General features: G+C 43.3%; 1 protein-coding gene across 1 annotated transcript; it reads right to left on the reverse strand.

The window, feature by feature from the left end:
* Positions 1-27,528, reverse strand: LOC134616706 (apoptosis regulator Bcl-2-like). The gene is made up of 2 exons (XM_063461658.1): positions 26,411-27,528; positions 1-3,629 (listed from the first exon to the last, which is right to left on the reverse strand). Exons 1-2 carry the CDS (start codon positions 26,957-26,959, stop codon positions 3,492-3,494), a joined length of 687 nt encoding a protein of 228 aa, XP_063317728.1. The 5' UTR covers positions 26,960-27,528; the 3' UTR covers positions 1-3,491.
* Between the last annotated feature and the right edge of the window lie 53 nt (positions 27,529-27,581).

The following is a 27,581-nucleotide window of genomic DNA, read 5'->3' on the forward strand; positions in this document are numbered from 1 at the left end:
TTGAGGAAGTGGCTTGATTTCAGCAGGAAGTTTTTAATGGTTGCCTCTAAATGAGGCAAAGGTATCATGTGTGGATCTGATGGACTTCCAAATGAGGGGTAAAGCTGGACCAGACTTAATCCAGACAATCTGCTTTGATCTCCCAATCTCCCCTGTGATATCCAGCTCTGGGAAAGCCTCCTTTACACCTTGTAGCCCTAAAGCAGAAGAGGCACAAGGGCTTCACCAACCTCCCCCTCCTCTTCTCACTGCCCATCTTTCTCCCCTTCTTTACACTCACACACACACATATATTCACCATCCACACCCACACTGGACTCTCTTTTGAAAGTCTAGGACTTGATTTAAAATTCCTCTTCAGAGCATGTCATGCATTTTATATGCATGGCGAGTGGGAAAGAGAGAGGAGGGATTGTGGGGGTTTGTGAGGAGGGGGGTTTGGGGGATGATGGGGCGGGTGGGGGCATCCAACCCAAATGAACTTCCCTCCGCTGTTGCTTTCCTCGGGGATATATCTGTACACACCACCATCACCGCTCTCTTTTGCTCCTCGCCCCTCATTTTCTCGCGCCCACTCAACTCTTTCAACATTAGTTTTACTGCATCATGCTTTTCACAAATTCCACCGAACAGCCCGGGCGCCGTAGCCTTTGAAGACAAGTGTGATCAGAACAGAGGCAGGGGGTGTACAAAAACCTGGCCGCAGGGCATTTGGGGTTTTTGCACTCGTGTTTAGCGGCGTATGGAGCAGAGGAGGGAGGCTGACAACTGCAGTGTTTGGGGACAGCTTTGATGTCTGATGGGGTGCGGCTGCTGCTTCTTCTGCACAGTCCTTCACAAGGAGACTGTCACGTTGACACAGCCAGGCTTTATGCAGAGCAGAGCTGAGCCGAGCCGTGATGGATAACAGATAATCAAAAGAGCACAGCCGGGGCGGCTGCTCTTCACCTAAAACATCTCTCTTATTCTGTTTGCTGACTGGCTCCGACACCAAGACGGGAATCAATAAGACACCAAAGCAGCATCAACTCGGACTTCTGCATCTGCTGGAGAAAAATCTGGTTTATTAGGAACAATATGATCCCACTAGCTTATCGTGGATATAGCAGTAAACAACAGAAACACAATTCACTTTTCTTTTTCTTTTTTTCTTTTTCTTTTAAGTGCTACAGTTTTGCGATTATAGACATAAAACAGCACGGAAACCATAGTGCTACATTCATATATGCACAGAGTATAAAAATTACAGTATATTGCTGTTAAAGTCTTCCCATTCCTGCTCATAGCACCCTCAGTTTCTTACACACACACACACACACACTCATACACACACGCTCATACACACATCACAAATCACACTGTGAGCTGTTGTAATGAAAACTGGGTGGTTTTAACGTGAGAGCTGAGACAAGGTTTAGGTCTGGTAGGTCAACATTTTTTACAGATAAGCACTGAGTTATCATTGGAGCACAAGGCTGACAAAAGTTAGGCTAATATAGTACAGTAACACAAGACAAACCCTCCACAGAGAGATCACAAAACCTCACTGGACAGACTCTCAGTGAACTGGAGCGACGTGTTTTCTCCTTTTCGCTATTATGTATTTTTTTTCTTCATTTTTTTTCCTTTTGAAATTAAAGATTAATACAAGTTAACTTTGGTTTCCAGCTCTCTAGGATACTATACTGAAAAATTGTGGCAGTTTAAGCTGTGAGTAAAATCAACAGTATAGCAGCCTTAAGCCGATGATAATACAAAACAGGGGAAAAAAAATCACTTTTTAAAACATGTCTTTTTTTTTCTTGTTATAATAGCAGCCAGGAAATAACATTGTTACAGTGTGATTCCTTAGAAGAAACTGTTAAAAATCTGTGATCTGGTACCTCTGAATAAATAGAAAAATGCTACCTCTTTGTTGTTATTTCTTGCCTGTTCTGTTATAAATATGGTTACGCGTAGCAGATATGCATTGTGTTAAGACATTGTGTCTTTCATCCATGCAACGGCAAAGAAGTTGGAGAGTTTTAGTGATAGAGAAATTTAAAGAAAAAAAAGAAAAGGTTTTCCTCAAGTGACTTGCTGTACAACGAAGTATTTTGGAGGCCTTGAGTGCTTCCAAATTTTCAGTCGGACTGTAACACAAGACAAACATCGATTACAAAAACAGGCTGAAAGGAACCAATCAATGATTTGGGATGCATTTGCAGGCCGGAGAGAGGGGACATCTCAGGTTTCAGCACATGGGACTCCCTGGCTTTGCTGCTGGCATCTCCTCAGTCGTTTGCGAGAAACTGTCCTCGGTTCAGAGTTCATTCTGTGGCAATACCGAGCCACTGTGAGACCTCAGCCGGGGCGAGGTCTGAAACCTGAGCGAGCCCATTCGACAGTAAAAGCAAATTTAAAAAATAAACGATGTCGTGTGCTAATAGTACGAGCTGTGATTATTTATAATTTGTAGGGCAGTGATTTTAGAAAAGGAGTGTGTCAGGAATGCACTCTTAAAACTGTTTATGCAGCAGGAACCCTACTACAGGGTTTATTTTACTTCTGCCTCTTTCTTTTATGCTGTGCTGCACATCTCTCGTTCATCTTTCAGGCTTCTTTTGCATATTTTTTTCTAAAACACTCCACATGCAAACCATTCGATTTGGTTTGCTGCAAAAATTAAAACCCAACACAGGAGCTTTCAAATCGCTGCAAAAGAGCTCAGTCTTCTAGCAGCCTGTCCTCCATCACAGGCCAGGGAGAGCATAATGGAGCAGTGTGTGCTCAGAGTTCACTGGAGCGGTCTGAGGGGTGAAAGCAGTAGACACACACTGCGCTGGTTGTAGCGAGCTGTTTCCATTACACATTCTAAGCAGCTGCTGTTTGGAGGAAGTCCTTTGAAAGACGGCTTATGGGGGTAACTGGAGTCCACAGTTCAAATGGGGTCCTTCACCCTAACGACCAGGGGTCGAGGCTGAGGCCTCGCCCTCCCTGGCATCATCGTCACCATCATCCTTGCACCCCCCCCCCACCCTACATCCTACCGCCACTACTACCACCACGAAGGCCTCCAAACCGAGGACCTACACATGCGACGTCTAAACTAACACTCAACGTTCATGCTATAACTCGTAGAGAAGCAGGCCGAGCAAAAAGAAACAGAAAAAAAGCAAAGGCAAAAACATGCACTCCTCGTTTCTCCGCTGTTGTAGTCAGCTTAGTGCGATTCCATCTAAAATGCATCCTTTGCTCTGTGGGTTTCGCCTCTGGTTTCTTCAGTTGTTTTGATTTGTGAATGTTTTGACACGAAGAGGCAGGGAAGAGGGAGTTTTTTCTGGGAGAGGCTTTGAAGAGATTCAGAAGAGTCTGAAGGTTGTCTCTGAGGGGTCAGGGGCATCTTAAAAAAAAGGTGCAGGGAGGGGGGAAAAAAGAAGGAGAGGCACCAGGAAAAAGAGGAGGAAGATGCTGAGATGAAAAAAGTCGAGCTGATTGAAAAGAGGGCTTGTTCACTTTTGTGTAAGGTATGCTCCGATGGTGAGGCTGGCCGCTCCGAGCGCAGCCAAGCCGAAAACTGTCTTGATGGAGGGCCAGGAGCAACTGAAGACGGAGTCCCTCTGTCTGTCGTACAGCTCCACAAATGCATCCTGAGATGAGAGACAGAGACAACTGATTAGGCTTCTGAATAACATGGTTACCTGCGCATGAATTCTTTTCAAGTTCTTGAATAAGGTTTGCATCTCATAGTTCTTAAAGGAGACATGAGTCACAAATAAATCATTCTACCTTAAAAGAAGGGTCAGCAACTGCCTCAAACAGCCGGTCAGTGCAGGTTTTAACCGAACGCTGCTCAAACAGGGGTTAACTTTGCATTTGACGGGGACTATTTTTAGCAGTCGCCTGAAAGACATTGATTGACTGATATGTGGAATTGCATGTGAAGCTGTCTTAAAATAATCTACAGCTTTCATGCTAGCAGCAATATGGATTGGTATTTATATAGCGCTTTTCTACTCTAATTGAGCACTCAAAGCAGTTTTTATGACAGCCATCATTCACTCTATCATATAGCACTGCCTAAGTGCCTTTTCTAACATTCACACTCCAATGAGTGCATCAGGGCTAACTTGGGGTTCAGTATCTTCCCCGAGGATGCTTCAGCATGCTCTGCAGCTTATTCGGGATTATCTAATCGCTTCTTGACAAGAAAAAGTTGCGGGTAAGAGGCACAAACAAATAAGGCATACTTGAAGGTTGGCTACACATGCATCACTTAAAGGAATAATTCATTGTTGTCTTTGATCTTCTTCCTGGAATTTGTGTGATTACAAGAGAAACACAAAACACTGCAGGCCATATTTAATATCTCATTTTCCTGCCTGTAGTTTTGGTTGCATTTGTCTTAATAATAAGTTAAGTTTCATTCACTTCCATGTATTGAACATAGATTTTATAGGGAAAAAAACTGGTAAATATGATTTTTTTTTCTAATCTGGGTGAAATGACCCTTTAAAATGTAAATCCCTTGGCTGGTGCCAAACATGGGTGGGAAAAGAATGTCATTACACTCATGCTGCAGGCAGATCCACTACTGTTCATCGGCTCTCACACCCTCCTACGCTTTTCATGCACAATGACACAACCCACTCGGAAACACATACTACCCAAACACAGGAATCACCCAAAAAGGCCCATTCGCAATATTTTTTTCTTTCTCTAGCATGCGGATGAACACTCCAGTGCTCAAGCATAAATATATAAAAGCCGCTCACGGTGTCTCAGTGGGTTCTGCTTTCTGCCGCTTAGAGGAGTTTTAAAGGAGGCCTGTTAAAAACGTGAGTGTACACGAGGAGCATCTGTGCAGAAAAGACCGTGGCTGCGTGTCTTAGATGAGGAAATACAGACATCTGCTTATAAGCGGTGACAGCAGGAACAGCTGGACAGGAAGTAATGGTGCTAAGCTAAATGCTCTCCCACACACAGACAGACACACACACGCACACACACACGCACACACAGCAGATTATCTTGAACCAAACGACAATAGAGGAAATTTTAGGGAGCTCTAGGGGACACCTCCTATTGAATATTTTTCTTTTGTTATGAGGCTGACCACATTAGAAGGTGTGTTGTGAAGCTGTACATCTGAGCTCCTTTGAAGTCTCCATCTCTTGAAGTCTCTATCTGTAATTTGATCAGATCTGTGAACAATGGTGAATTGTTAAGTTTGATTCACTACAACATTACTGTGTCAGTTCCCATGGGGATCTATTACCAGTCTATTTTAATCTGTCTGGTTTTAAGTCAATTTACCTACAGTAATTATGCTTTGTGTTACTTTTATTGGAATAAATGTTTTTTTGACCTTGATCTAGTAGAAGATTCATTATACTCTCTTTCGCTAGTGTCACGTTTTAATACACAGCTTCCTTTTTATCAAACAAAAAGCCCACACAGGACTAAAAAAAGGAGGCATCTATTCTGAACTGCTGTAGGGAGACAAAAGCATTTCCTGCTTCCCTTCCTGTCCTGTGGCATTCCTGAGGCTGGGGGCTGGTGACAGAGGGGAGGAAGGATCAGCAGTTTTTTTTTTTCTAGGCCCTCTGATGTCAAAACACGCTGTGCTCCGTAAATCACCCGGCAATATCTTTTACCACACAGCATTCTCTTTGTTGCAGCTGGGCGTTTTAAACTACGCTCCGGGCTAGAGACAGTAGTCTAGGGGAATGCTAACAGCTCGGTGAAACTGTAAGGCTCTTATAAATTAGCTAAATGCTAATTTCAAAAAGTATACTCACTCAAATTGGTAAAGCTATGGTGTGATGCTTACTGGCTGCATCACACTAGAGTGAAATCAGAATGGCACTCAGAATGCATGTGTTGGAAAAATGTACTTTTAAAAGTACTTTTATTGCACCATGTTCATTTATTCATGAGCTGCTGTAACAGGATTCAAATGGCTGAATTGCCACCTCAGCATGCAGTCAAGTTCTATAGTCTTGCTAATGACCTACTAATTTTATTCAGGTGTGTTGCAGCAGGGACACATGTAAAAGCTTGAAGACACCGGACTGGAGTTTGACACCTGTGGCCTAGAGGCTCAGTGTGCAGCACCCTAAACTGACCACTTTAGATTGCTAGGGGATTGCTTAGATTGCTTGGTTGGAAACAAATTGTCCCCAGACAATTGTAGTCTCACTCAACAGACTGGTGAAGGTTTGCTAATTATTTATAATCCCAGATAAATTGCCAACAGGTAGGAATCAGTCTGAGATTAGTCTGTGGTGCTGAGCGCAACTTATCTGTGATGCGTCTCTTTGCAATAGGGAACTTGACTCAGCTGGTTTTCAACTGGTTGTATTCAAAGTTGCCAAACGCCAACTGACTCAGAATAGTCACAGACCTGCTCACCATCTTCAAAGCAAATATTTCAAAGGCAACAAGATTGCAAGTTCAGTGCAAATAGTCACAATAATTTTGGTCATGCCATGTTCTCCGACTGCTGTTTTCCCAAGTGTGACCGTAGCATAACCATCTAACGCCAGGCTGTTAACGTAAAGTAGAGCTGAAGCTGGTTTTCCAGGTTTTCACCAAACAGAAACCAGCAGAGCTGAAAAATGAAGTCAGTAACCACATACCAGGTCAAGACTGTCATGCTAAAATGGTCAATTTTGTAATAGAAATAAACATATTTAGAAACTGCTGCAAAAATAAATGTGATGTCTGTAGGTTATTAACAACTCTATGGCCATGAATTTTTTAAAAACTCACCCTTTAAGTAATATTAAGGCTTAAATTTAAGGCATGGCTGCTGCAGATAACACATCAATGCAAGCAGTATGAAATTATTTTGGCTTGCTGTGCAATTAATTCATTAATTTGACTGTATAGTCACTTAGCAGCAGGTACCTAACACACCCAAATAGTCTACACTTGCACTTTGCTAAGCTAGCTTGCTAGAATAAACTTCTCACCTATTCACCCTGTCATCCAAATACAATCAAACAATCAGCTCCAAACACACAAACAACAACATACAAAACAAGATGGTGGCAGTCATAGTGTTAAAATCAAGCTATGTCCATCTTTCACATACAGTCCATGTAATCTATGTAATCCAAAACTCTGTGTCCATCTATCCAGTAAGTGTTGACACATTTATCCTCTGGGCATCATGAGTGTCCGTCCTAAATTTCATGGCAGTCCATGCAAATGTTTTTGAGATATTTCAGTCTGGGCTAAAGCAGTGTACCAACTGCCGCCATCATCCCTGGAGCCTTGCTGGTAGTGTGGAAAGCAAAATGTCAGGGAGCATTTTTTATTTTGGAGCGCTCTGAACAGTCTCTGCTTTTGAACGATGACACCCGTCTCCCTCTCAGGGATACAGGTATTAATAAGCGAGCAAGCTCTTCAGTCACACCTCTAAGCCGAAGGAAATGTGCTGATTGGCAAAAACACCATCGTGTGTTTTTCCTCACCTACGCCTGGAAAATAACAGTTTGCTGAAACTGTAACTCCAGCCAGCAGCAAGGCACGCATGTGACCAGCCACTAGCAAAGCTCAACAAAATGGCAAACTCATGATGTGTGTCCTTGATATGTCCCAGACAGTCGCCATAGATTATCATCTATTTAAGTCTGAAACAAAAGCTGGCAATTATAGTAAGAGGTTCATATGAGCTGTGATGGATGTTTAAAAGAATCCCACAAGGGCATGGGTGGTAATAACTCCAGGTTGACTCAGGGGAGAGCTGGAAAGCAGGAGGGGGGTGGGGGTGTCAGGTGGATATCATGAGACTGAGGCATGCTCCACTTCAGCTCCTGGAACTTTTTCATCCCCGCATTAGCGAACAGCGCTGCCACAAACATGTGAGCAGTGTGGAAAAACAAACCTTGGCACTTTGTATTTTGGCCCCATTTCTGTTGTTGTGTTGACTGTCATTCTGAAAAGCGGAGTCTTTACAGAAAAATAATGATAAGCAGGTGGGAAAGAGGACACAGGAAGTTGACAGGGACAAGAGAGCACAAAAAAACACGGCCAACAAAAGACTTCATAATCCCCAAAAGCTCATATTTGCCCCGCAGCAAAGCCATCTGCCATCAGCAGCAGGTGTGCATCTGGGAAATAAAAGTCCAGGCTGCAGTTCTCTACAGTATTCATTTTTTCGATCAGTGGCTTTTAAAAGGTCACCCCCAGCCTACAGAGACCCGGGAGTCAATGGGAAAATGCCTAGCCAGGTTTACACACACCCTTTCTTCATTTTTACTGCAAACAATGAATCCTGTTGAGAATTACAAACAGAGCAAAAGAGTTCGACTGAGCAGTGAGGACTTGAGTCTCCCATATGCAGCAGAGGGGTGGCGACTGACTGCATGAGTGTCACGGTTACCCAGGCTGGAAGCTTCACACACAATTTGCTTTTCCCACCAGCGGGAGAGAGTCTATCCTCGACCTCTGATTTGTTTTTCACATGATTTACACCTCTGGGTTTTGCTCAGTGTCTTTCTCATGGACACAAAGAGATTTTACACAGCTGTCTTCTTCGGATGGCCTTACGTTATCTTATGGGCAACAGGAAATACCAAACATTTACCAGATCCTTTGGGTATCACACCCCACACACTGACACAAACTTTTGGGAACGATCCTGCAGCTTCTGTGGAAGATAATGAGTGATCTTGTGCGCTTGACTAGCTCCGTTAAAACTGCAAGCAGCACTTTGCCAAAACAGAAAAATGATTAGACAACTGTCTCTGTTTTGGGAAGCTTCTCTGGGTAATTGCGGGCAGACTGAGAGAAAGGGATGTAGGTTAAAGTTCAACTTGTAATTAAAGTGCCCGTTGTGGCTTCACTGCTATATTCACCTCTGAACTGAGCTTCTCCCCACGCTCTGTTTATTTCCTAAGCGTTCACATAGTAGCGTACTTATAAAATTACATATGCTGCTCCTGCTGCCCTTCTTTCATTTTTTTAATGAGCCTTTTGCAGACTTCTCCACTGCTAATTAAAGTCAAACAAAACTCCCATTTCAGGGGTGGGGGTATGGGAGAAAAAATGCAAGGAAGGCATTAATTTTCTCATAATAGATCTGTTTTGATCAAAATATACACTTATATCGCTCTCTCTTTCATGTGCATGCATTATTATTTCATGAGTGCGAGCGCATATACAGATTCAAAACATCTGAAAAATAATAATAAAAATAAACAGGTCAGACATTATGACAGTGACAGTACTGCAAGCACTTGTCCTGGAGCAAGGTCAGCTTCGATCAATTCTCCAGAGTGGCATCCATTGACCAAAAATCAGATGACGGAGGAGTTTGTTGCAGTACTCATTACCCGTTGAATCCCCTGTGTCAGCAGCAGCAAACAGCTTGGAGCTGAGGACACTGAGCCCTTCACTGCCCTGTGACAATACTGCAATACATGGAAACCACAGCCTCGCAGCCCAGCGTGACAAAGTGGGATGTCGAGCTGTACAAATCCGGCCCAATCAATGCGCAAGTATTTAGTGGATCAGCCCGAGTAACAATAACACTTGCTTCTTTGAAACAAAGGACATACGTATGCAGTGACAACAGATACCTAACTGATGAGTCGCTTATAAAAAAATCGCTTTGGTTTGGCAGCAGTCTATAAAATTAACAAACTGTCACTAATGGTCATTTACCATTGGCTAGATTTGAATGTCATTAATAATAATCATCATTTTGAAGTCAGCCTGAGCATCTTCCATTGCAGACTGCCACATCTGTACATAACAGACTGTGATGTTCGACATCCTTTGAGTCTGAAAAATTAAAGCCAGTGAGGTGTTTGCTTTAAACCTGCATTCTTCCAGGTGGGCACCAGGGTGCGACTCTAAAACATCCAGATTATGTTAAAGTTTATGAGACAATGACCTACTTCTGACTTGATTTATGATGTCAGTGAACAGTTACATGATGAGTTTATGGTCTCAGTCACCAGTGTGAAGTCTTATTTAACACATTATAATGTTACTTTTGTTAATTTTGGCCCTGTATTTAGTAAAAATAATAATTTTTAAAAAGCCAATTACGCATCTGAGTTGAACGTCTTCAATTCCTCAGTCAGATCCATGCCTCATCTGTCATACTGGGTCCAAAAAACCAAGAAGACAATGACCAAAATGCTCAATTTGAGGCTTTTAAACAAAACCTCGAGCAGGCTGATTATGACACAGGGGCTACATCCATTTTATTTTATTTATTTTTTTAATGATCCACGTGTTTTGATTTGCCCGACTATTTATGTGCGATGCCATTCCTGATGCAACCCTCCCCGTTTTTCTTAGCTTGGAGTGCTTAGGAGTGCACAATTGAATTAAATACTCTTGAATTATTGTAAGGTACAATTATAGACCCATAGACAGTTAATTAAGCAATGAAGGCAGTAAAAAAATAATAGAAGCTTTATTCAGTTTGTGCATGCAGCTCCACTAACCTCACCTTGAACTGAATATTATTTTGGTGAGAAAGACTCCACGAAGCTTGTGTAAGAAGCTTGAGTAAACTTTGAAAGTGAAGAGCGTTATTGACTTTCCACACGCTTTTACAAATGAATTGCCATCCTTTGAAACGGCCAGCCAATATGGAAGCCATAGAATACAGAATAATATTGGCCCGACAGAGCGGGATCATGACATGGTACAAGGGAAATTGGAAACCTTTTTTAATATGCCCCCCGCTTGAGCTTCACTGCAAACTCAGGTTTCATACCTTCCGCAGTCATTACGTTCGAGTCAAGCGTAAAGAGAGAAACAATTTTGACGTCGGATGCTACCCCAAAGGCTCATAAATATTCAAATTTGCATCAGCAACAGCGGCTGCAGCATTTGTGTGTTTACAAAACAGCTCCCGCTCCCGTGGGAGTCAGCCTTCTCCACTGGAACATGAAATGTGATCGGCAGTAAATCACCCACACTCCTCGTGACACTGTTTTTTTTTTTTTTTATTGTCTCCATTATTCATTGTCTAAACTTACCAGATAAATGAGAACCGTAACTTTACACAGGAGACTTTGGTTTCTCTGAAGATATGTAATGCTTCAATAAACTTGTTTTTTTTTTGTTTTTTTTAAATCCCATCAATGAAGAGAAGGAGGAGGTGCAAAACCATGGTAAAGCAATTCCAATTTGTACAGGGGGAAAAATGTATTCAGAGGATTTTGGGGAAATATAGACAGATTTTGAATTGACAAGCATTACACGGCCTTGACTGATCAGTTATGTACTCCTTGATTCTTGTTGAGACTATTGATTTTTTTTTACTGAACAGCTTTGATCCAACATGAAATGAAGGACAGGATAACCTTGCAGTCTCAGAAGACTGAAGGCAAGTGCATAGGAGCAGACTGCACTAGCTTTCCCCCTGCACCCAGGGTTTATCAGCAGACTACACCTAAGCTCAAAGTGTATTATACACAATCAATCACTTTTACATGTAAAGCAAAGAGACATCAAAGCTAAGGGAAAGCCACAGAGAGACAATCCTTTCCCCCCCTCACAATAAACCTCTGCAGCTCAGTCAATAGAGTTTTTTTTTTTCATTCTTTAAAATGAGCCAATCTTGTGGTTTGACCTTGAACATTTGATTCAAAATCCTTCATAGCATCCCAAACCTAGGCACAAAGGAGCCCTCAAATAGATACAATGCAGCTAAATGAGGATGTCTGCCTCGTCTGAGGATGTCTGCACTGAGCGCATCCGGCCTACCACGGAGGAGGAAGTGACAGAGTCCTGCCAGATAGAAAGAACGCAACTGCTGTGCAGCTATAAATAACGAGAGGCTTCATCCTAGCCCCTAGTTCAGGGCTTCCCAATCTAATAAAACAAGTCTCATCTCTGCTGCTCGCTCCATTTAAAAGGCCACAGATGACGAGTGAGAGCGCAGAGGATGAAAAGGGGCAGCTGAGTCATCGTCCACGTGTGTGGGTGTGCTTGAAGTGCATTAAACCTGGCTGGAGTGGCTTTTTAGTAAAGACAGGATGTCTGCCACTTGGGAGTCTAAGAGCTCTGTGTTCTTGTCAAGGAAGCTGTGCATAGCACACCCAGCGACACGGTTCCAAATCCATGTAAGCAGCACGCAGGCCAATAAACTGTGGTGCTTTTCTTTTTTACACTATGTGAGTCTTTCCATCCCAGGTCGTGTTGTTCAAATGTTGCACTCACAGGACTGTTAAAGGGGACTTGCATAAAGACCCACTTTGTAAGTGAAAGTGGCATTTAAAACATGCAGAAGGCCTCAATGGAACAAAAGGCAAGGTAAGTATAGGTTAATGATTAGACAGAGAGGCAAAGCTTTTCACCATTCAAATGACTCTATCGGCTTTGAGTCAGCTTTGTATTTGCCGCTCTCAGGAACCAAAGCACCTCTTACTCTAGGAGAGCATGAGAGCCCCTGCAGTTCCAATTTCAACTGTTGAACTATCACTGATTAGTTCAGATAGGAAGTCCTGATAGAGACCGTGGGAAGCAACAGATTCCCAGGTGGCCTATTGCTTCCCCACAAGTCCATGGGAGAGGCCCATTTCCTGTGACGAGGGCAGCGCGCCGCTTCAAGCCTTAAAAGTCAGATCTGCCGACCCCTTTAGACCTTGAGAGCACACAACCAACCTCTTAGAAAGCCACTCCAAAAATAGTGGCTGACTAATCCCAGCTAAAAATGACTACTGTATATGGAGTAATGAGCGGGACGTGCGGGAACACCATCTGCAGCAGGGCTTCAAACTTCACGTGACACGCGTGTGGTGACTAATTGTTCTGAACTTGACCCCCCTCCCCAAAAAATGGAGCCATCTGAAATAATGTGCTCTGCTTTCAGTCACTGTGGTCTTGTGTGTGCAGCTTCTTTGTGTCGAGCCCCTGATGTAACAGAATTACATAATCCCAATGTTCAGAAAGGGGCTTTTCAGACAGCAGTGATAGGCGGTGTAAAGGACCTCTATGGCGTAGTTAGCATTAAGTCACTTTTTGTGCTTAGACGCTGCAGGAATGACATCACTGTCTAGTATGAGACTATGACTTCTCTGTGGTAGAGCCAAGCATGGCTAAATCACAGAGTCTGTTCGGGTAACTAGGAAAGACTCGAGGCAAGCCAAACATGTAGTCATACTAATACCGTGGAGAAAGGGAGGGGGAGCAGCAGGGGAGAACCACAGTTGGTTAGAGACTGTAACTAAGAGATTTGTATTTGTTTTGAACCATTAAGCGACTCCTAAATCTTAGCCCCTAGTATAAGAGGAGGCAGACCATAAAAAGGCAAGTTTTAGAGGGAATGTGATGTTATTTTTCCTTTGATGAAACACCAAGTTGTAATTTAGGAAGCACGGGTAAACAAGTCAAGTGTAACATCATCTAATAGAGAATTAAACGTGTCAGTGAAGGAGAAAGTATTAGAAGATCAAAGCTAGACACCCAGGGCCTCCCGTGGTCTCCTCTTTCATACAGGAGACATCTTGTAAAGTCGGCCCCTAAATGAAAGCTTGTCAGTTTTGGCAACAAGATACCGGAGCGGTTTACGTGATTAGAGTACACTGGGCCAGGTTTCAGGTGTAGCTGGGTTCCCCGTGTTGGCCATGTAAACGAGAGAGGCCAGAGTCTGGGACAGGGCATGCTGTGAGGAGAACAGAGAGCAGCAGATTAAGCATCTCAGATGTCCGATAATGTCAGAGAAAACAATCATCCGTTTGAGGTACGGCTCCCTCAGGAAACGGCTTTGAAGTGGAAGAGAATGGAGCTGAAAAAGCACTGAAAACTTTCCACAAAGTCACAGAGAAGGTATTCACTGCCGGTGGTGGAAAGCACAGCTACATACAGTATGCTGTCACTTCTTAGACTTAAAGCCTGCAGAAAATACTGCAGATTCCTTTCTCTTTAACAATAAAAATAAACAGTTCATAAACAAACAATTCAGCTCTTGCTGCATTTTGATTAAAGTACTGCAAGGCTCTGATTGGTGCGCAGAAATGTGACACTGCCTCTCAGAACCCGTCTCCGGCTCTCCTCAATCTAATTAGAACAGAAAAAAAACACAGAAAATGTGAAATGTGCCTTGTTGAGGTAAACACATTTTCCTTTTATTTCATTTTCCTTTCCGTGTGGTTCTAAAAGCAGGATGTTCACTTTACAGTGTTACTTCAAGAAGAGGGGATTTAAAAAAAAGAAAGTAGAAAAATCATGTGGGGAGACAAAGCAAAACCCGATAAGGGAAGGAAAGCATATTTCCCACAGGCTGAGAGTTAAAGCTCAGAGATGCATGACAAAACTTCTCTAAACATGGACGATGAGGTCATTTTAAAATTTGAAAGGGGGGGGGGGGGGGGGGGGGTGAAAGGAAAGCAATGATTATTCTTACGCAATTCCACTTCCACTCAGAGAATCTGAGAGCAGAGGCCGTATCATGTTTGAGCGTCACCTCTAAAAACAATAAGTGAAAGAAAGAATTCCACTCTCTTTCTTCTCAGGACGGGAACACTGGGGGAAAGTTCATTGACCTCTCTCAGGCAACCAGCTGATTTTCATCCAGGCTGGGGGAGAGGAATGAGTGGAATGCATTGATGTGTGGAAACAAACAACCTCACTTGTGTGTGTGTGCATTTGCCCGAGAGGCTCGATATGAGAAGGAATGAGCCTCGAGTTGAACCAAGTCAGCTGCGAGAAACACGGCTACAGCAAAAACCCTTTGAATTATGTAATGAAAAAGCTTCGGCTAAATCCTTCTCAGAAAATAATTATGCAACGAAAACCCAATCAAGCAGGCAAAGAGCAGAGGTGGACATTACTTCTGTTCTTTTTTCTTTCTCCTTTTACTTTTCATTGCTCTGAACTCAGCATGACTCACAAAGACCTTGCAGAGAGCTAGGGCGTGCTTTTAAAAGACGCATTGTTTGAACTATCTTGAGCAGCTTGGCTCATTCAGAGCTGTGTGACCTTCCCTGTCTGTACGTAAAGACCAAAGGGAAACAAGCACAGCCTACCCGATGAATGATAATAAGTTGCCTATTGTGACAGTGAAAGTCTGGAGTGAAAATGCACAGAAAACTAATGAGGCACATGTCAATTTTATAATGGAGGAGAGTTTCTGTTTCTCTCTGGACTAATCCATGGAAAATGTCATTAATGGGGTTCGGTGCCTGCCTACTGTGAGCTGGCTTGTCTTGAAACTGCACTGCAAGGATAAGATACTGCACCAAAGTCGGGCTTTAAATAATGCGGGAGAAAAACAAAAGCAAACATGCAATATAGGTCCAGCGTTTTTCCACATGTACAGTATGTATTTTTAGGTTTCGGGATATGTAATGCCCATGCGGATGTTTCACGAGTAAATTCCTCTGCTTTAAAGTCAGCAGATGGATCAGCTGAGGATCAGATGATTGTTGAGTCAGATGACTTTAACAAGCAATTTCATCCAAGTGTGCTCTGTAACTTTGGATTGACCTTAGTCTCCTAAATCTCCTTCTTTGTATTTAACAGCTTGAATTCTATTAGCGTCATTATTCTTTGGGCTTTAAACCCCGGTGGCCTGATGTTAATCTTCTGGCATCTTTACTCGTTTTCCAGATATTACCCTCTCCGTCTCAACCTGGCTGCGGCAGATGAGGCCGTAAGAGATAGGATTGCTTTTTTTTATAGCTTTATAAGCCTCCTCTTATTTCATGCCCTTCCATCTGTCCTCATCCTCCTCCTCCTCCTCCAGAACCCTGTTAGCCTCACCTTCTGATCAAAGACACCTTCTGAAGTCCAGGCTTTTAAATTTTTTTTTTTACCCAGGAATATTTTTTAATCTCCTGTCCTCCATGAAGTGCAGGAATGTGGACTCATTATAATTCAAATCTGGAAAACATTGGCGATCAGGGGGTCTGAGCGTGATGGGTTTGGTGGTATCAGAAAATGAGTTGGCTGATCAAATAGTGCCTGCTGAAATTCAGCTGATTAAAAAAAAGAACAAAAAAAGAAACATATCTGTACTTATTTCTTCGTGCATCAGTCCAACCGCCAACTGACTTCAAATGTGAGCAATAAATTAGGCAGTTTACAAGTCAATTTGCAGAGTTGATTAAACTTCTAGTGGTTAGATTTTCCGACATGAACCTCGTCTAGACGGGAGTTAAAACCTTACTATAAAAGCAAAATGAAGCCTGTCACCACTAAATCTTGGCACCATAAAAGTTTGCTCTGGCATAAGTCATCAAATGAGTGCATCCTTAGAACATACACAGACATAAATCGTCACTGTATTGTCAAAAGAAATAGCAAAAAACATGAAATAAAATCCCTAGGAAGAAAAGGAATCACTGTCACTACTACGGTATTCATTTCTCCATGTTTTCTTTGAAGTATCTGTCAGTATTTGAAGATGTAATGACAGCCCAACAACCAATTAAACGTAGAGGCAGAGTAGATTCTGTGAAATTGCTGCAACATAACACCTTGGCAATAGTGGGTTTGCCCCTACCGGCGAGATATCCGTGTCAAAAGTAGCACTCAGCTGTAATATTCCGCGCCAGCTGCAGCATCCTGACAGAAGGTGGTTGTAGATTTGAGAAGATGTCAAGAGAATTTAGGATGGAGACTCTGAAACAATACGTAGAAGCCAGAACAATGCTCCCTTGGAAAAGCTTTTTATCTTCCAAGCGTCATGGGTTTATAGTTTTCTCTGCACTTCAAACCTAATCAGTCGCCATCAAAGGCGATTGCAGCAGGGTGGTGCTGTATGAGCTGTGCCAATAGGGAGAGCTCGCACACCAGCTGAAAGGAGTCAGGAAATTTAAAAAAAATTTAAAAAATGTGCTAAAAGATCTCACCCAGGTCTTTCCACAGAGACACTCTCCTTCAGGATGCATTTTGATAAATCACATGCACATACAATCTGACATTCACAGCTGCTGGTCTGCTGTGTTAATTGAGCCTCTGCTCAGAGAACCATTGCAAACCATTGGAAATGCTGAATCTATACCCCGTAGTCAAATAGATTTCCAAGCATCGGCTGACCTCACTCGATGTCGACTGAAACAGATCAGATTTCCTGTGGGATACTTGCTCTCATGCCAAAAATCATGTTTAGAGACGGGGTGCACAGAATTATTTACTCCAGACCTCCACAGACGAGGCAGAGAAATCTATTTACCATTATCTGGCTGTTGTCATTTTTGGAAGAGCGAGTACTCAACAGTTCAGAGAAGAGTCAATAATGGCATGCTGTTTGGTAATGGCCAGTGGTGTAGCTAGCTGCACCGGGGGAAATCCCAGTGGAGATGGTTGTGGTGTCTGTGTGAGCGTGCACGAGCTTGTGTGCGTTGAGGCTGTATGGCATGGCTAACAGGAAGCTAGGCACCCCGAGGCCATCTGCTCCCTGCCATGGCTCACATGTCACCCTGTGACAACACAGCATTATTGATTCACACTACCACATCCGCTTCTTTGTGTACACACTGATGTGCCACAGCGTATGTGTGTATGTATATGCCCGTGAGTGTGTACACAGCCATTTTGTTGACAGCAAATAATTGATTTCCACTAGCACATCCGCTTCTATCTTTGCCTGTACGTGTGTGGATATCAATGCTTTAAACCTTAAAAGGTCAATTTACCCTGAACCACAAATTAGCAGCTAGCCATGGAGATAGTTTCGCTTTTGTTTTAAATTTACACTTTTCCATGTTTTTGTATCAATAGTAGATTAAATGGCTGCGTGGGATTTGAAAGGTTGAGATTTTACTGTCTAACTTTGCAGTTACCTTTGCCACTATGGAACATTTAAGCTCACTGTTTTGGTTTTGCAACCTGCTCCTTTACTCTTCATTTGCTCCCATCCACCTTGCATCACGAGTGTTCAGTTTACATTCCTTAGATGCCGGAAATATGAGTAAAGACCAATGCTAATCCTGCTTTCTGTCTGCTAAATTTGTAAATGGCAATTAATAACACATTTGTATTGCATTTGCAGCTTGTTTCACTGCTTCACGGAAACGCTGGTAATTATTGCTTTAGTCTTTGCTGCTGCTTTCTATGCCCCAAAATCAATAAAACTGATAAAAAAAATTGGTCTCATAATCTTAAAGTGAAATTTCATAAACTACAGGTCGAATCGCTATTTGAGGGTGCCTTACAGGGGAAGTCAGTTGCTTCTGACTCTCATGTCAAAAAACCCAACTTTCGAGCAGGTAAACATGTTTACAGCCTGGTACAGAAATACTTTGGGGCTTTCTGCCTAATTTCCTCTCTACTGTGTTTATGGCGTTGGTTCTTTTTGGGACATTTTAAAAGCAGCTTTCTTACGTAATGTGACCTTCTGCTTGGTAATTTGTACTAACAACCTGTCCTCTGTGCTTCAGCTTTGGTGAGGGAAATTGTAATATAACCCATACAATGGACATAACTTACTTCCTAACTTAGCTTGATAGCATTAGCATTAGTCTGTGGAAAAATCCAGCAGTAATTGTTGCTAGAGAAAAAAGTCACATGTTTTTCTTTTTTTGTATACCTGTGTTTAGATCATAAACAATGTAAAAGAGCGTGACGTCACTCACTGGTGAGTCCTGATACGAAGCCTTGTACTGAGTGTCTTTTTTGGCAGTGTGTTGAAACCCGATGTGATGATTGAGGGGTGGATTGGGCTGGGTTGTGAATATTATGAGACAATGAGCATACCATGAATATTCCTCCTTTCTGACTCAAATAATGATCATAGTTTACTGAATTGACTCAGTGATTTATTCAAAAGAAAATGAAACTAGCGATTTAGCTCAAAAACTCATCAGGAAAAGGTTTGTTGATGTCAGAGGCTGGGAGAGCTGAGGGCTGTTTTGTCATAGACTCTCACATTCAAGAGTTGGCCGCCATATTGGATGTGACAATCATCGATTGCTAGTGAAAAATTTGTATTCTCTCGTTAGTTGGCTATGGTTACTGTAGTCGAATCCTCAGATCAGTTGCAAAGAAGTTGCAGCACAAAAAAACCTCCTGGTGATTGTTAGGCACAACTTTTACTTTGGATGCAAACCTTCTTCATTCCTGGATTGTGTTGTACTTTTCACAGATTTACTACCGCTTGGAGTGTAGCTAGTCAGTATTTGTAGACAAATCTGTCACTTCATGCAAACTATGGGCAACTGAACCAACATGAACCAATATGCTTGGGACCAAGGAGGTTTTGTGGTTGTCTGTGTCTGTGTGGTTGTGATGGTGGTGGTGGTGGTGGGGTCCATGTGACAGGGACTTTCACAATCATTTTCCCATAAACTCCCATCAACCTCTAGCAATCACTCACATCCTTTCAGGCTGCCAGACGGCTGGTCTGCGTGACTAGGGCCTTATCCACTTGATCCTACTTTGTTACCGTGATTGTCACCAAAAATAAAAATGTTAACATCAAAGTGAAACATCTTCTGCAGCATGTCTTTGTCTTGTCTTCCTCCCCTCACCCCCAACTGGTCGTGGCAGATAGCTGCCCGGTTCAGCCTGGTTCTGCTAGGGGCTACTTCCTATTAAAAGGGAGTTTTTCCTTTCCACTATCATCAAGTGCTTACTCATAGGCTGTTCGTCTGGTTGTCGGGGCTGTCTCTATATTATTGTAGGGTTTTTACTTTACAATATAAAGCACCTTAAGGCAACTGTTGTTGTGATTTGGTGCTTATAAATAAAACTGATTTGATTTGGACTGAATTGAATCAAAACCTTCAAAACCTCAATAGAACCAACATTATTTTGTGACCAGAAGAGACAGCCCCTGTTGGACTGATGGAAACTATTTCGCTGTTGGCTTAAGTGCAACGAAGCAGACAGAAGGGATGGATGTAGTGAAAGAGGAGATGCAGAGGATTGGTGTGACAGAAGAGGATGCTAGGAATAGGGTGAACAATGGAGGCAGATGATCTGCTGTGGTGACCTCTAAAAGTGAACAGCCAAAAGAACGAGACGAACTCCTGGGATTGCTTCGCTTTTCAGATCCAGATACTACATCTGTAGTTCAGATCTTAGATTCTCAGGCTGGAATTAATTCACAGTGAAAGCTGCCATTCATTGGGGGAAACTTAAGACAATCCACTACCTGTTCAACAGGCTTTGTCTTTGTGAGGAGACATACTAGACTTCAAATGACAGTGGATATCGCTGCCCTAGAAATTAACTGAAAACATCAAATCTCTTTTTAAGCCTTTTGGGGGTTTGACCCAAAAATATCTACAGTAGCTAGACAATGGGAGGAACCATTTAACCTTGCCCTATATTGATATGCTGCGCTGCTTGCAAGGGTGTGCCTAGTGGCAAAGTCAACTTGCGTCTCAATAGGCTTCTCATTATCCGGCTCCCACCGTGACAGGAAAGGTGGAAAACTCTTTTATCTGCCATCTCAAATGGTTCATTAGGACATTTTTTCCATGGAGGACGGCGGTGGGTTAGTGATGTGACGCTATCACAGAGGCACACAGGGCAGGGATTTACGCGTAACATGACAATTAGAAGACCACACAAGAGCAGTGATGGTAATGCTTCTATATTTAGAGGCCTCTCACATGTCCCTGCATTTTTAAGGGATCTGGAACGTTACCTGACACTGAAAGCCAGGTCTCTGGGTATTAGTGTGTTTGGGCACGTGTATGTGTGCAAGTTAATACGTCTCAGGTGGTGGGGGTAAGAGGAAGGAAAAGGATGAGGGAAAAAAGAGGAGGGGAAAGAGGATATAATCTCTCAGCTGGAACCCATAAAGCTTTCGGGACATCCATTTAGTGTCCAAGTTTATCTGCTCCATATATTATTTATCACCGTATGCTCTCAGTGGGATGGTAGCGCTTAGCTCAAGCACTTGTCCCTCATAAAACAGGAGCTTAGAAGGTTGAGGTGACTGCTTATTTGAGCAAAAGGGATCAAAAGGAAACAGTAATATGGATGAATTCTCAACTTTCAATCTGTAAACTCGCATAATCCTAGAAGTCCAACACAAAGAGCACAAAATAAAGAAAAAACACTGATGTTAGCTTATGTTCATGAATAACGCATGGTCCACTGACATGACTATCCAACTAAAAGAGCTGGACACTCAGGAAAAACAAAACAAAACAAAACAAAAAATCCAGGTTGTCTCCGTTTTTTTATTTACAGTCCCTGTTTCCCAGCAGACATTCTGCCAGCTCTCCCAAGAAGGCCCAGAAATAACCACAGCACAGGATGGGGTGGAGGGTCTCTGGGGTAAAGGTATGTTGCGGAAAGACGCAAAGCATTAGAATTATATCCCCTGCAAGTGCAACAGAACAGGATTTGTGGCCTGCAATCATGCCGTTTGAGTGTTTTCCATAAACGGCAATGAGACATGCAGCATAGTTGGAAAGGTGAAGATGGAGTGCACGTGACTTACTGCGGGCAAAAGAGTATAATCAGATGAATAGAAATCAAAATGAAAAGTAATTCAGTGCTTCTCAGGGGTTAAATCCACACACGGGACTAAATGCTTGGCTCAAACGTCTTTGAGATGCAGATAGCGAAGAGATTGCTGGAAGAAAAATGTTCTTGTTGGACTGATTGAGAGAGCTGCGGCCCGCAGCAGCCCACGTCTGTAGGAAATGTTCCTGAGATTACAGATGCTGTGCTGATGGGTGTAAACACAGTGGCAGATGGTGAGCAACCGAGGCCTCCCAAGCAAGAGGGGTACAGTACAGGGGAAAATCTTGGCTGCCTCTCGCCACATTAAGCTCCTTTGTGGTGTACAGTCTCCATTACAGAGCTCAAACACATCCAAGGGTAAAGTTGTTGTCAAAATCTCCAAGCTGATTCTTATTTAGTTTGTTTCTTTGTTTGCTATTTACATTTTTGTTGCGTCTCCAGCTGTAGAATGACAGTGTTAATTGACGGGGTGGGAGGGAGAAAGCCTAAAATGCTATTTGCGTGAGTAATCATTTATTCCTCGGTCTGATTGCTCAGAACTAGAAGGCAGCGTTCACACAGTAATGACAGACCAAAACTGATAAACAGCTACAAATTAACGGATGAAAAAAAGGGTGTAACTGAGTGTGACAGCACGCTGCATGACAAGAAGGGAATACTAGCTCAGAGTGGATGTAAGTCAGTCATGACTTACAGAGCTCATTACGCTGTAAAGCATGTGTCCTCAGAGGCAGCGCTGCTTTCACCATCAACATAGACATCTTTGTGTTAGAAAAAGAGCTCAAAGCTAAAAGAAGCATAGCTGAAACAGTTCCTGAATGGCGCCCTGATTAGTATTGACTTGCGTTTAACAGGCTGAGTTTGCATCTAGGAGACGCAAATTGGATGTAAGTGAGACCTGGTCGAGAATTTCTTTTGCTCTCCTGTGAATGGCTGCATGTGCCTCCTTTGTGATTTAGTTTGTTTGTTTGGTTTTTTCCTGGGTTTTTTGTCTCTACTCTGCTGAAACGTCACCTAGATGGAGATTAATGACTTCCTTGCTGTCCCACATCCAGTCAGCCTCAGCAAGGCGCCGTAGCCAGATGCCTGCTATACCATAGCAACATGCTGGTCCCACCCATCGAAGAGCAGACTGTGCTCTGGGAATCCCCCACAGGATGGACCCAACCCAAACTCACATTGTCTTTCATAACACACACACGCACACACACACCTGGGAGACACAGAAAATAGACCACCTGGTTAGCAGCATTCCACAGACACCTGATCTCACTGTTTGAGGCTTAAAAAAAGAAAGAAGGTTTTTCAGTGATTTAGCTCCTTCCTCTCACTTGTTATACAAAAGCAAGGATTTAGAGGCACGTTAGCATATCTGAGGAATATTTCCACAACTTAGCAGTAAATACAGGGAGCACAAAATCATGGCAGTTCCCTCTGATGAATGTGTGGACCCAATTTTACGACATTGTGCAACTACAAGAGAGGCCATGATCATTATTCTTCTGTGGCTTCGACAGCTGAATGTCTGCACAATGACTTGATGCAAATCCATCAAAATAGTGCTGATTTCAAAGGGTAAGAGATAACTTTGACCTACTGGTGGCCACAGGGAAGACTGTAAGAACAATGAGATTCATCCATAACAGCACATACACATTTTTTTTTTTTAGGGAGAATTCAAATTAGGGTTGTTGAGAAAGACCAAGAAGCAATGCCATCTTTAGAGCGTGACTAAAAACAACAAAGATAAAGAAAAATCATTTCTCAACATCATATCTGACACTGCTCTTGGTTAACCTCCAGTTATGAAACTGCTGTTTTTCTCTTGAAGCACAATTTGGCATTTCGCTCCGTGCCGCCCTCTCAGCCAGTCAAGCGTCTGAGGTCAAGCATGTAATTTCGGAACTCGGACGCCGTCTGCCACTTTGTTCAATCACTTGGTATTTACTGCAAGCGCCTGCAAATAAACACAGGTGCGCCACGTGTGGGTGAGTCTGCAGCTTAAATGCAATCGTTCCCTGATTGAGTGCAATTTCTGTCAACAAAAAGGCCGAGTTTCTAACTGAATGTTAGGGACAATGAAAGGACGGTGTGTCACATCCCGGGGTGTGGGAAGCAATCTGTGCTGAATGGGAGCCATTTGGCCCCTCAGCTGAGATTTTGCAAACACAGTCGCCGCTTTGTCAGTTTTTAAAGGGAAGATTTTCGCTGAACTAAAAGTGTATTTGACTCACTCGCAACACTTAGACTCAACAATGATTAGCGGGTACCGCTCACACTATTTTGGGCTTAAATTGTCTCAAAAACAACAGGAAACAGAGGGTGGCTGATAGAAAGCTGTTTCCATACCACTCTTACATGTCAAAATGTCAGTGATAGGCTGATTAGCCACCCACCTTTGTTTTTAGAATGGTGGAAAACACAGCACTCACCTCTTCCACACAATAACACAATGGACAGGGTAAGTGACCATAAATGCAACCTGTCTAAACACACATTTAGCCGTGTTTACCGAGTGTCTTCATTGTTTGGAAGATGTGTAAATGCCATTTAAAAAAGTTTTATTTAGAATTATCAGGTTGAACACTATAACAATCGACAGTGAGCTCATGAGAAACGACTGATTTGTGAAACCTGCTTTATCCTCATTCCTCGGCTACAGCCACCCAGCACGTGAACAGAGTATGTTCCTTGGACAACAGGCGACCCAGGTGAGGTTAATGCAGAAATGTAGCACATGTGTCTCATTGCAGCAATGCAAAGCTTTCACAATAAAACATAATGGATACCAGATCATTTGCAAACAGTGGCAGCCATTGTTTAGTCCCCACTGAGCTCTGCAGCTACAAATGAGGAAACTTAGGTCACATCCTTTCCCCCCCCCTTTTTTTGTACTTCATAGGCTCATTTATAGACTCCTCCTACCTGAAATTTCACCTTTTGTAAAAAAGCTTTTTAAAAAAAAAAAAATTATTAAAAGAAAATTAAGAACTTGCATGACTAAAAAAATGAAAATAATGAAAAGAAGTGTTTAAATAAATGTTGCTAACCCTGACCCTCTGGACAGGTTTTCATGATCTAAAACATCTCCAAAAATCCCCTCTATGCCCTTGAGATCCCTGTTGAGAGATATCTGATTAACAGTCTCTGCATATCCTCTGTGAATTCATAATTCAGGAAGAGGCCAGAACAAAATCAACCCGATGTTTAGCAGACATTCTCAAAAACATACAAAAACACAAACACGTCAGTGTAAAACAGGCCGCCGTTTCGGCTCCGGAGGAGACAAAACATAGCAAAAAACCCCCAGCTTTGTTTCACAGACTGAAAACACAGTTGACTTTTATTACATTTCAACATCTGCAAAGCCAGTTTTCACAAACCCAATCCAGAGTACAGACAACGCTGTGTTTGCAACGTCAGTTATTAAAGGTCATGCAATAACTGAAGCACACACCTCAGGAAATTCCCTACCTGACACCCGTTCAGATGAATATAAATCAACACCGGTGCATGGCTGCATATGCGGAAGCTACAACAGAAACTGAGCCAACACTAACATATTCAGGATTAAACTGTTTTAAAGCCTACTTTGAGCTTAAAACTAATTGGATGAGGTTATTCATTCCCCATACTGCAGACATATGCTTTCAAATAATCCTAAATAATCCTTTGGATTAAAGAACTGTGCCCTTGCTCTCTCTCTCTGTCTGTCTCTCTCCAGTGGATGTAGAGATACAGTCATCTCCACCCAGCTGTAAAACCCAAACTATGATGACCTACATTATTCTACAGTGGGCTCCAGAGACCCCGAGCAGGCATCTCTGCGGCCCCAGTCTGCGCCAGCTTCAAGGCACAGGTCTGAAAAAGGCAGACAAAAGAGTCCCAGCCAAGATGCAAACAGAGGACGGCATGTTAAACACAGTGGCTGCAGATTAGCACTCTGTGTTCTTGGAGGGTCCTCCCTCTGTTGCCTCCCTTTGATATGTGGCACAACCTGCCACCTCCAGGGGCAAGGCAGACTCAAGGGGAATGTTAAACGGTCTAATCCTTTGAGATGAAACATTCGATATGAATCATTGATAAGCCCACTCAACACACGCCCCGTTTTTATGATACCTTCCAGCTAAGATAACCAGGCAGTGCAAACGTTATGCTCTCATTAAGAGCACCTCGGCTAATTAAAGGTTAATTCATTGCAAGTCAGTTTTGGTGGCTACTGAGGTGCACAGGAGGGTTTGCAGCTGTAATAAAAACCTGAAAAATGAATATGACAATGCATGCTTGTTTTAGATTCAATGTGGGCATGCATTCAGCCAGGTGTGTGTTGTGCCCTCCAAAAAAGGCCTCTGATAAGCTGAACCCTGTCCAGTTATGCCCAGAGGCCTAAACACATTAATTCAATAGTTTGCTCTTTGCTGACATGTGTCTGACCTCCTCCCTTCTGCAAGAATGAGGGCCTGCAATGCCTCACGTGACAGCGGGACTGAAGCACTTTCCTGCATGAAGATTCAGGTGGATGGTGAAATGGCCTCTCTCTCCAACACCACACACAGAATCCTGTTTCTTTTTATAACTAAGCTTTTACTTCCCCTTAGATAATAACCTCTGTGCTCCAATGACAGCTGCGCGTCTGCCTCTGCTCCTACAGTTGACAGGGCGGGTTTTTTATAGAGACGCGTCGGGAGGTGTGATAGAGAAACCGCTGTTTGATTGGTCGAGTAAGTTTAACAGTCAACGAGATCAGCCAGTTAGAGCAAGTAAAGTAAAGCCGTTCATCTCGCTCGTTGCCTGACGTGCGTCACGAGATCACCTTAAAAGGGACTTTTAATGATCAGCTACTCATGTGGTTTCGATATTGAGCCCCGTTAAGCCAGATCAAAATGCACTTTTCAGCTCAATCAAACATGTAGGCCTACACTGACCGAACTCACTCACTGAAATTCCTTTTAATCACAGTTAAAAGAGGACTTTTGCGACCCCTTGGCACACTGCTGCAAAGCGCTCAACTACACGGAATCAGACATACCCATCCCCCGTTATCTTGTATCCAGCTGTTAAGAGGTCCATTTAAATACTCCGTCATCCAGTCTGCGATGTTGTCCACCTGGGATGACATCCCCTCGTTGGAAGCGCACTCCACGCACACCGTGCCCCCAAACTCGAAGAAAGCAATAATCCGGCCCCAGTTCACCCCGTCCCGGAACAGTTCGTCTATCACCTCGGCGAACCTCCTCTGCGCCGTGGCGGAGGTGAGATGCAGCTGCCGCGACATCTCCGTGAAGTCCGGCTGGTACAGTCTTTCAAGTTCATCTCCAGCCTCGCGCAGGACTCTGTGGATGCCTGCGTGTGGGTCGGACTGTGGGAGCCGTCTGCAGAGGTGGGTGTTGCTCTCGCCGTCAGGCCCGGTGCTGGCTTCTCGGCACCGGTGGACCAAAGTCGGTGGAGGGTCAGTTATCGATCCGTTATTAGCAGCATCTTCTTCTTGGACAACGCGAAATCCCCACACGTACCCCCGCTTGGAGAGTTTATGGCAGATATACTTTTCCACAATATTGCGATTATACTCGTTCGCCATTCCGGCTCAAATTTGGCACTTTGTATATCCAGTGGTTATCCTAAATAAAATGCATTTTGACCAAATGTGTGCACTGTACAATGCTCTGCACAGGCTCGTCCAAAAAGCTGGGGCTGTATTCAAATAGGTAATGCAGCGAATGATCCCACACAGAGAGGAGATACTTTACTCGTGAACTCGGGGAAAATCCCTTGAACAGCACAGAAACACGCACTAGAAGTCAAAACAGGCTGGTTCCGTGTCAGCAGCAGTCTTCATTTCCCGAATCCTTGGAGGGACACTGGCGACCTTCTCTTTGCATAGAAATCCAATATGCGGAAGAGGTTGGGAGTAGTGTTGTTCTATTTCTGTGCACATCACCCAGACGTGGATGTGTTGCGATTAAAAAAAAATGAATGAAAGCCAAAGTTGTTCACGCCTGAAGGGGTTTTAAAGGCGGCCAACTGTTTTAGCAGCCTTACGCACGAACCAGACGCGGGACTGTGCGCCAGACAAGGTCGGACTGGAGTCCTCTTCCACGATTGCTCCACATATCCTCCGAAGCAGCTCCCTGTTCACCGCTAGTGGGCCGCACTGTTTAGGGAGGTATGCCTGACGTCAGCTGCGGAAAGTCTTTCCTTTG

This window comes from Pelmatolapia mariae, linkage group LG18, assembly GCF_036321145.2.
Source record: "Pelmatolapia mariae isolate MD_Pm_ZW linkage group LG18, Pm_UMD_F_2, whole genome shotgun sequence".
In the NCBI taxonomy this organism is placed as follows: Eukaryota; Metazoa; Chordata; class Actinopteri; order Cichliformes; family Cichlidae; genus Pelmatolapia; species Pelmatolapia mariae.

Bases quoted from the DNA above. Each gene is read 5' to 3' on its own strand.
- LOC134616706 (XM_063461658.1), bottom strand. From the start codon at position 26,959: ATGGCGAACGAGTATAATCGCAATATTGTGGAAAAGTATATCTGCCAT. The intron at 3,630-26,410 runs GTATGTCTGATT...CTCTCATCTCAG, and splicing joins TACAAGATAACGGGGGATGG to GATGCATTTGTGGAGCTGTA.